The sequence below is a fragment of the Episyrphus balteatus genome, chromosome 4 (genome assembly GCF_945859705.1).
Source record: "Episyrphus balteatus chromosome 4, idEpiBalt1.1, whole genome shotgun sequence".
NCBI lineage: Eukaryota > Metazoa > Arthropoda > Insecta > Diptera > Syrphidae > Episyrphus > Episyrphus balteatus.
This window is the reverse complement of record NC_079137.1, coordinates 46,838,202-46,849,084: the sequence shown is the minus strand read 5'-3', so window position 1 is coordinate 46,849,084 and position 10,883 is coordinate 46,838,202. Positions and strand designations below refer to the sequence as shown.

Sequence of the window (10,883 nt, the reverse complement as noted above, 5' to 3'; positions counted from 1 at the left end):
TTTATTAGCAACATAGTGGCAAAAAATGCGTGTCTTTCAGAAAAACATATTTTTTAACACAAACAGTATAATATGTATGCAATGATAATTCACATTAAGGAGGATTAATTTTAAATTTAATAAAAAATATATACCTAATAGAAATAATACGAAATAAAATTATACAAAAATAAAAACAGAAAAACATTTATATATATATAAATACATGCACGATGGTTTTTTTTTTACTTTTTTTCTCTACACTAGTATTAAATTTTTATATATATTTATATTTATATATTATTGTTATTATTATTATTATTATTATAATGCATATAAATTACTAATTTTTGACACTACCGATGTCTTTTGAATCTAAAAATTTAATTATAATAATTTTTTTATACGATCTTGTATTTATTTATTATTTTTATTAACTTAAGTATGTAGTAGTTTATATTTATGTTTTTTTTTTTATTTTTTGCTTAATTTTCAATATTTTTTTTTCTTTCAATATTTTGTTGTTTACAGCAATATTCGTATTCCTTACAGTTGAATTGATTTTTTTGTTTATTTTATATTTTGAATTAATAACATACATATTTGTTTTATTTATTTAATTTTTCTTTTTTTTTGTTTTATTAAATTTATATTTTATAGCGAATTAATATAATTTCAGTTCATTGTTTTCGTGTTTTTTTTTTACTATGTTTTCTTTTTTTTGTTTTAATTATTTTAATAATAATATGTATAGCTTAAATTTAAAATTTATATAAAAAACTTGTAATTTTAGGTTTCTTTAGTGTATGTGTGTGTGTGTTTTTTTGTTTTTGTTGTTCATCTTTACCATCATCGGGCATAGCTCTTACCTCCGATTAAATTCCGATTTTATTGCTGGAATAAGAAAGAAAATTTGTTTCATTTTTATTTTATATCAAGATAAAAAATATATACTTACCATCTATAATTTCTTGTTTTGCTTTTTGGATTTCTAATCGCATTTCTCGAACAATTTCAGCTTTTAAGCTATCTAGATCAGCTGACAACGCTAGGGAGAGTCCTTCACCATTCACTTGCTGCATTATTAAACAAAAAAATAATTTCTTTATTTTGTAAAATTAAGTTTTTTTTTTTCTTTTTTATAAGATTATAATTATTAAAACATTACACACGATCGTAAGTGTATAATATTTAAGGACATCACTGTGGCATGGGAATAAAAGTAACAAATTATATTATATCACAAATGTAGTCAATTGAAAAGTTTGCTTCGCAACCTTTGTCAAGGTATTTACATTACCATTTTTTGACACTTATGAATTCTAACCTAGTTTTTTGAAACTCTAAAAACGCTGGTACAAGCCAATGCAAAAACACCACCATTCAGTTGGCCTCAGAAATAGAACCAGACCCGATCATGTGGGTGCCGTGAAATAACGCTAAGCAAAATAATGTCGAATTTTAAAACTCAGCGTTATTTCACTTTATGAAAGTGAAATTAAAAAAATTTCTAAGTTCCACCATGACAAAGTGAAGTAACGTCGATTCGGCATAATTTCATTTTTTCATTTTTATTTTTAAAAGATTTCAGATATCTATTCAAATTTTACAGTGGGGTTGTAGGGGAAGCATGGTGTTGTATACTCGCCAAACACCGTACATCTCATAATATATGTACGTTGTTTTAAGTCATTGGGACACCTGATTTTGGAATTTAAGACCCAAACAATTTTTGGAACTTATATGCCATCAAATTGAGGCATAGGGTCTAATGCAATTTAAATGAGCTTAAGCTCTTTTCTCACTTTTCAGTACTATTTCTTGAGATCTATCTCATTTTCTTGAGATAGATTTCTGGATAATGTACTGGAAAGTGACATAGAGCTTAAGCGTATTTTTTTTGCATATGAGCCATGGTGCTATTGTTTTTTTTTTTCGAAAATTTGACATCGTAGGTGGAAAGCAAAATTGTTCTAAATCTACACTCAGAGAACAAAATAGTTATGTAATATCGGGATAACTATTAAAATAGTTAAAAAAATAGTTATTTGTGACTATTTTAAAATAAAAATGTAATCAAGGCTTTTTATGTAGGTACTTTGTGTCGTAATTAAAATTAATAAATTCCTAAACAATGAATGCTTGAAGGTTTGAAGCTTCGAAAAAGTAGAAGGTAATGTTATTATTGATCTGGTCTGTTTTGATATAATTTCATTCCATTAACATTTATAATTTTAAGAAAAACTGCTTTTTATGGCAATTATCAACAATAAGCAAAGAAAATAATATAAACTGAAAAATTCTGGTGCAAGGAACTTACTTCACGGGAACTACCCCTTGAAATTATAACGTTTATTTATCTCTGCGTAGAATTTGGCATTAGATTTGACTTGGTGTCCAAAACAAGTTTATAGCCTGGGTTGGTGACGTTTTCCCCAAGACATAATCGCATAACTAAAATCCTTAAACCCAAAATCCCCAAACTAAAATCTCCAGTAGCAAAATCTCCAAATAAAAATTCCCCATAGCAAAAATCTCTAAGCCGAAATCTCAAAAAAAAAAATATGTTCTAGTAGTGAATCATGCGATCGAATTGCGCGATTTAATCGCATGATTCACTACTTGAACATATGTTTTGGACATAATAATTTGTTTTTTTTTTTTTTCTTCAAAACAAGTTTATAGCCTGGGTTGGTGACGTTTTCCCCAAGACATAATCGCATAACTAAAATCCTTAAACCCAAAATCCCCAAACCCAAAATCCCCAAACTAAAATCTCCAGCAGCAAAATCTCCAAATAAAAATTCCCCATAGCAAAAATCTCTAAGCCGTAATCTCAAAAAAAAAATATGTTCTAATAGTGAATCATGCGATCGAATTGCGCGATTTAATCGCATGATTCACTACTTGAACATATTTGTTTTGGACATAATAATTTGTTTTTTTTTCTTCAAGTGCATTCATAATTTGTTATTCAAAAACACAGGCGTTATCATGTCATAACGGTAAAAGAATGTCAAGTCCATGCCGCAAGAGCAACGGCGGCGCGGCGTTAGTAGACGAAACTGAAGATTGGGGATTTGGATATTTCGTGGAGATTTTGGCAAAAAAAATTTGTTTCTTTAAAGATTTTGTCCCTGGAGATTTTCTATTGGAGATATTGGCAAGTTGGATTATATTTTTTGGAGATTTTGTCCCACTGTGATATTTAGCCACTCCCTTTTAGCCTTCCATGTGTAAAATAGATTTTTTTATCTATCTATAATGTACGTTTTTGAAAAGATTCAAAGAAAAAATTGCACTGGAGTTTCGAGGTACATTAACATTTTCAAAAAGGATGTAAATTGCAAAGTAAAAACTTTGCATGTCTTTTCCATACTAATCTCTTGAAACATATTGATATTAATTAATTTCGTATAATTGATCTTTCACTTAATTGCATTCTTTAAAACAGAAGCAGTTCAATTCGAGCAATTCAATCTCAAAGTCCAAACGCGAAGTGGAAAAAAAAATTGCCCTCGAGAGAATCAATTTTGAGATGTGAAAATAAAAATACTCGCGATAATTATTTTATTTTCGTAACCAAAAATTGATTCTTCCGTATGCAATATTTTTTATTTCCACACCTCAAAATTGACTTTCCCGGGTCTTTTTTTTTTCCAGCATCGAGTTTGGACTTTGAGATAAAATAGAATTTACTTATAGTAACCCTAACTCCATTTATTTTGAACTTATGTCGTTTTCTTTCACTCTATTAAGGAGTTTTCCAAAAAAAAAAAAAAACAAATATACGAAAAAAACCACTCCGGGGTACTCCGCAGTACTAAAATTACTCCGGAGTAATTTTTTTTTTTACACTTTTGTGGCGTCAAAGAACACAAAACCTTCAAAAGTGCAAAAATAAGTACTAAAAGGGTACTCTCATTGGAGTGAAAGAAAGCGACATAAAATAAAATCTTGTTCTTACTTTTTTCTTAAAAGTTAGAATTGTAAAAAAAAATAATTACATTTTTTGGCTGTCATAGAATCTAAAGTTAGAAGTTAGAATCTGAAAATTAGAAGTTCGTTCTCTGCACCAAGAATTTTACTTATAATTAAAAATCAATATTATAATTATTTTCTATCTTCTAAAATAATAAAATAAATTTGTAAAACTACTTAACTTTAAAAAACACAAACCTTAAGTATCGTTTCTTCACTGGCACTGCCAAATCGTTTTCTAATTGGTCGTGGCGATTCACTACCACTATTTGAAGAATTATTATTTCCCGAATTGCAATTGCCATTTGAATTCGATCCTCCCAACTTGTGTGGCAAGGTATTTGATTTTTCCCATGGGCGTTGTTTGGCATTTTGTGCTTCTTCTGCTGGATCCGGCTATAATTTTCAAAAAAACAAAAAATTATTTAACAAAAATTAGAAAAATTTTAAATAAAATATATTTAAAAACCTCTTTTCTTTCAGTTACAGCTCTTCGCCTTGCTAATGTTTTAGCCATTTCATCCATCATGGAAGCCATACCCTTTGAACTACGACCAATTGTTCCATAGTTTCCACTGCCACCACTCGATGTGCTGCTGCCACTATTTTCAGCCGGTGGGGGTGCAGTCTATGGAAAAGAATCATTTTTAATTAATTTTTGATGGAATTATATGTTTTTAAGTTCAAAAAGTCTTACCTTGTTTTTCTTGAGTCGTGCTTGTTGCAATTGTGCTGCCAATGAACCCATAAAATCGGCGGCTGGGTCTTCTTTCTTCTGCATCAAACCACCCATTGGTGGAGGTGGTGGTGGCGGTGGGGCACCTGGTCCTCCAGGCGCTCCACCAGGTCCACCACCTCCACCGCCACCCATCATTGGTGGTGCAGGTGGAGCAGCTGGAGGTTGAGGTGGCGGTGGTATGCCACCACCTGCAGCCGGTCCTCCATGTGTATTGCCACTATTATTATTAAACATTGGTGGACCGCCTCCGAAAGCTGGTGGCGGTGGTGGAGCTGCTGGTGCTCCTCCACCTGGGGCAGCAGCTCGATTCATCATCGGTGGTGGCATAGGAATACCATTATGTGAGCCAGCCATGGATGGCAACATTGGCGGTGCCATTGGAATCTGACTGTAAAGATTTTCAGTTACAGCAATACTTGGGCCATTCGTTTGGCCATATTGCCCGCCACCACTTGAAGGATCTATCATTGGAAGATGTGATGGCTGCTGTGGTGGTTGCGGTGGCTGTGGTGGTGCCTGCTGCAGTTGCTGGGGCGGCTGTTGTTGCTGCTGTTGCTGTTGGCTAGCATAGACGACACTATTGGAACTCGCTGACGATGGAATGCCTTGACTTTGTGACGATGAAACATAAATGGGACCATTTTGCATTGCTTGCTGTGGCTGTTGTTGTTGTTGGTTTTGTGGAGGCAGAGGAGGTAAGCTACCTCTGTCCATACCGCCACCGCCGATATTCTGTTGTGAGTATTGATGATGGTTTAGATTTGGATTAGAACTAGATGACACATAGATGGGTTGCTGATACTGTATGCCAAAAAATGGGAGGACACAAAAAACACATAGCATGGCATTGGGTTTTGATTAATGAAAAATAATTGGAAAGAAAAAGAGTAATTTATGAGAAGAAGCATTGAGTTATTGATTGTGATTCTGATTTAGATTCTGGGGCAAGGTCAAAAGGAACTCGCTTACATGATTCCAGCTCAAATATGTATATAAGAAAAGGAAGGTTGTTAGTTAATTTGTTTGAAGACGAGGGCTTACCTGATTTTGTTGTTGTTGTTGGTATGAATTGTTTATCAATTGTTGTGATGAATACACGGGATGTTGATGATGCTGTTGTGCGAGTTGTTGTGGAGCATGATACTGATTTTGTTGTTGTTGTGGCAGCTGTTGTTGTTGTTGCGACTGTTGTTGCTGCTGCTGTTGTTGTTGCTGCTGCTGTGGTGGAATACCGCCTTGTGAATTTGGTGGCGCTTGTGGAGGTTGCATCATAGCAGAATTTATACCACCACCACCACCTACACTACCACCGCCCCCTCCGATAATACCATTCTGCTGAAGGATACCATTGGCAGTTATTTGATTTTGACCATAAATCTGTTGTGGCATCGACATTGGAGGTGGTTGTGGAGCCGGTGGTGCACTAAGGGAATTTCTTTAATTCGTTATGTTTCGATTCATAGGTTTTTTTTTTTGGTTTTTATGAGGCGATGATGATGATAGAGAATTTTTCATAAATTTGAGGGAGATCAAAAGGATCGAGCATTTGGGAAATGTGCAAAAAGGATCATGATGATATGATGAGAGAAAAAGAGAACAAGAGAACAACAAAACAAATCATTTAAAATTAAAAATAAAAAACTTTCAAAAATACAAAAAATAAAAAAGATAAACACATTACATTGTGTATTTTTGGATGTGATTTTGTGTGTGTAGAGAGGATTATTTTTAGAAGTATAGTAAATTTGGTTTTCTTTTTTGCGAAAAATTTGCTTAAATACTAAGGTGTGTTATTATATTTGTGATTATGTGAGGTTAAAAGTGTTAAGAGTTTTAAGTTAATTGTTATATATTAAAAAAAAAAGAATATTTTTTTATCGAAAGTTATTTGGTTTCTATTAAAGATGTTTTATTTTCAATTTTATTATCGTTATAAATAGTTTGGGATTTTGAAACACTCAAGAAAGTTTTATTCATTTTAGTCAGAGGTACTAATGTTCGCAATGTTAATGTTAGGTTTAAAGATCAGTGAATTGATCAATGGTCACTGTGGCGTATGTGTATCATTTTTTTCTTCTCAATTGATTTTTGATGAAAATGGATTTTAGGGTCGATGAGGACAAGGCCAACTTTCCTTGTTATCGATGAAAACCATAACAATATTCCTCCGAACTCAAAAATGTTGATATGGCCTGAGGGTAAGCACACAAAAATGTTTTAGTGCTTTTTTCTTTCGGTTAAAAAATATTAGCCCTTAAAAGATTTCCTACAAAGGCGAATGAGATTATTTTCTTCAAGCTATTTAAAGCTACTTCGAACGATAGAAGATATGGAGTACAGCTAACTAAAGTTTCTCGAACGATTTGGTTAGTGTAAGACAAATTGACAAATGTATAGAAAGAAAGAGAATAACTTCAAGGAAATGAAGATGCTTCGTATGGGAGCAGGAGTAAGAAAGCTTGATCGAATTCGAAGTAAGAAGATTTGAGAAAGCCTTAATGTTGAAAATAACGACGCAGTTGGTATTGACATGTTCAAAGAAACCTGAGAAACCGGTGAAGAAGGCAATTCGAATGCAAAAACTTAAGCATTTATTTGTTATACGAAATGAAATGATACAAAATCGAAAGGTTTTGAGGACTAAGAAATAGATAGTTGATATTATCTCGTGAAAGGAAGTAAAAAAGGGCATTGACATAGTTTTTTTAAGAAAAATATCAGGAAGACCATCGGAATCAGGGGAGAAGTCATCTTTAAAAATAATTATGTTTTCTCTTACTGCTGAAGATTATTGATTATTATCAAGCAGACAAAGGAAGTTTGCAAATTCTACACATAATTGAAAATATCACGATCATGGCCTATACTAACATCAATAAAAGAAGAACCAATATCGATTTGGATATTATTATTTCGAAAAAGATTAAAATCGATTTTATCAGCTCTATGGAAATTAAATAGAAGGTAATCATTCGGATCAGCTGTAGAATATATTTATGTTATCATAAGAAGAAAGGAAGAAGAAGGGTGTGAAATTGATCAATGGTAGAAAGAAGGTGGTGGCTTTTAGTAAGTAAGTAAGTAATTATTCATTTATTAACATTCAGTTCTTAACAATTGAATACAATATTTGGAATATTAAAGCTATTGCTATACCGTCAGCCAGGTTGACAACATTTTTGGGCGTTTTATAATTTTTTCTTTTCTTGTAGGGTTAGAGCATTTTTGACGAAAAAAGAACGCCATTGCGGTTTTAATATTGGACATATACTGAATAAATGTATTTGATTTTAAATTACATAATGTGCAAAATTGGTTTAAACTACCACTGCAAAGGGTTGCCGTTTAATCGAAGAACTTCGCATATTGCCTTGAATATTAGAGATATTTTTCATAGCTTAGCTAATTTTGACTTTTAGTGACCGAATTATAAGGGTCAGATGAGAAAATGAGGTCCAGCTGCTAATCTAATAAATAAGTGATGTTACTTATTTAAAAAAGAATAAAGTGAAGAGATATTCTACAGTAGATAGATCATTAAAAGTAAGAAAGTAAGATCTCTGACGACACCCAACGTACATTTATTTGGAAGATTAAAGTAGCTAACGATTATGAAATCATCATCATAACTCATAGAGGGATAGGTGGGCAGGGTGAATGTAATAATAAAATTACGTTTTTAAAATGGATAATTTTGAACAAAAGTATTAAAAAGAAATTAATTAGATGCTCTAACGAGATCTAACGAAAGAGAGTAGCCGGGAATCGAGTAAACGGTCCGGTTAGCCGGTTGCTAGGTACACGTTGTTATGGGCACAATGTGTTAGGAAATTTTTTGGGAGTCTAGGTAAAGTAAAGAGAGTATCTCAGGACACGCTTGGGTAAAAGGGGATTCGCTAGTACGCTATTGTGGTGGAGTAAAATACAGTTTTTCATAGACACTTTTTGCAGTAGTCGGACAATACCAAGTTTTAAGTTGCCTTTATTATGAGAAACTGTGGAGTATAAACTGAGTTCTTTAAACATTAAATTTCAAAGTCACGGCAACATTTTAGAAGATATTTTTTTACACGCACAAAGTGATAAAATTAAAGACGTAAAATGAACAAGGGAAACGAACTCAAATCGTTAAAATTTATCTCGAACACTTATTTAGTTTCAGTTCTAACCTTTTTAAATGCAAGCACATTTCGCACAAGTTTCTATCGTTCCCAAAAACAAATAAATCCTCCGAAACTTAAACTTATTTCTTCAATTTGATAGCGAATACAAGAACATATCGCAACTTTGAAGGCTTTTGTTAATAGAAGTTAACATCTCAATCTAGATTCTCCGTAACAACTGTTTCAATATTTGAAAAAAAAAAAAAATCATTAAACGACAATTTCCAACCGACCTCAATTGAAGTTATAAAAAAGAATACCTCTTTCTTTGTTAAATCAACAAGCTTACTCTGACATAACAAAGTAATGAGAGACCAAACAACTTAGCATAAAAAAAATATATCTCAATACGAGAGTACATAATAAAAATAAGATAGAAAAAAAAAACTAAAATTTCATTCCAATTACACATCTAATCAAGTCCCTAATCAAACTTATATCACATCTCCAATATATACTATACTGTATTTAATGACAAACCTGCTTGTGCGGTGATGGCCCTGTGGCGTCGGTGGGCTCTGTGGTATGTTGTTTTGATTTGTTTGTGAGGTTGGTGTTTGGGCCGAGGGCGTTACATTTCCCGACATATTCTGTTGCTGTTGTAATATTGCTGCGTCCTCACGTGTCATCGTTCGATAGCCCATATCCTCCTCATAGCCATTGCCATTTGTTGGCATTGCTGGTGTATTTGCAGCAACACGACCACTAAGCACCTTTTTTTTTTGAACAAAGTAATCAAAAAAATATATATAGTCAATCCAACCAAAATCACAAAATAGAAAGAAAAAAAAATTGAGTAATACCTCAAGCGAATGCATCATGACACGAGCAAACGCTTCCGCATCCTGTTGGCTGGAAAAGTTTAAACCATAAACATATTTTGAATCTCGCCATTGATGAAATGTCGCTGTGGCTTGATTGTATTTCAATCCCTTGAGTATGGAACAATTAATGACCACTTCGTGATCCTGCAACTTGCGTCCCACCACACGAAATGTGTTATTTTGTTGATGATGATAGATTTGCACTTTGCTGAGACCAGATGATGATCCCGATGGTACCCATTTCTTTTGGGTATCATCATAGACCATGACTGAGGCACGTGCCCCAATAATACTTTGTTCACTGAAAATAGAGAAGAAGAGAAAAAAAGTTAGATACAAAAATTTTGAAAATTTGAAAGGGTCTAATTTGAATAAGGGTGTTCAAAAGCTTTCAGTCTTTTTTCCAAACTTGATGAAACTCTTATCTACGTAAGATAAGATCAACTTCATATACAATTTTAACCTCAAATTGGCATAAAAACTCTACAAATCGCTGGCTGAGAATTATAAGGTTGTATAGTTATCATCATAGTTTTGAGAAAATCGATCTCAAAGTTTTTTAAGGCTGATTTTTGGTAAAAATAGTTACAAAGTGGTAAAGTATTGATGCAATCTTATATAGGACCCTCAAAAAGTCAAAAAACCATGAAAAAATCATTAATTTTTAGGATTCTTTGAGCATTTCAAAAAAATGACATAGAACCTTTTTATGAAAAAGTTTGTTAAAAATTATGAAAAATGTTCTATGTTCAACATAGAACCTTATACAATTAGGAGCAAAAAAATGGAATCAAATTTTGCGTTCTGTAAAAACGATAATTGAACGGGATGTAATTGACATACATATGAATGTTATGGGTACCATTGAAAAGCTTGAAACAAAACCTTTAAGTCAATGCTAAGAACTTAAAAAAAAATTATTAAGTGAACTGATTTTTAAGTTCTTAGCATTGACTTAAAGGTTTTGCTTTTCAATGGTACCCATAACATTCATGTATGTCAATTACATCCCGTTCAATTATCGTTTTTACAGAACGCAAAATTTGATTCCATTTTTTTGCTAATAATTGTATAAGGTTATATGTTGAATATAGAACATTTTTCATAACTTTTAACAAACTTTTTCATAAAAAGGTCATATGTCATTTTTTTGAAATCAACATAAATGAAGTATGTAAAGAAAAAAAGACTAATATT

The 10,883-nt window shown here is 32.3% G+C and overlaps 1 protein-coding gene across 4 annotated transcripts in view; it reads right to left on the bottom strand.

Annotated features, from left to right (window-relative positions):
- Window positions 1-734: 734 nt before the first annotated feature.
- LOC129920100 (protein enabled) overlaps window positions 735-10,883 on the bottom strand; it is a 110,577-nt gene continuing 100,428 nt past the window's right edge. For 2 of the 4 annotated variants that reach the window (XM_056001292.1, XM_056001291.1), the window contains exons 5-12: window positions 9,666-9,987; window positions 9,343-9,575; window positions 5,741-6,134; window positions 4,658-5,500; window positions 4,430-4,588; window positions 4,159-4,356; window positions 938-1,055; window positions 735-873 (exon numbers count right to left, since the gene is read on the bottom strand). In XM_056001292.1, the coding sequence (XP_055857267.1) occupies window positions 845-873; window positions 938-1,055; window positions 4,159-4,356; window positions 4,430-4,588; window positions 4,658-5,500; window positions 5,741-6,134; window positions 9,343-9,575; window positions 9,666-9,987 (2,296 nt within the window). In that variant the 3' untranslated portion in view covers window positions 735-844. The remainder of the gene's footprint in view (window positions 874-937; window positions 1,056-4,158; window positions 4,357-4,429; window positions 4,589-4,657; window positions 5,501-5,740; window positions 6,135-9,342; window positions 9,576-9,665; window positions 9,988-10,883) is intronic. The other 2 variants (XM_056001293.1, XM_056001294.1) reach the window with 2 other exon arrangements.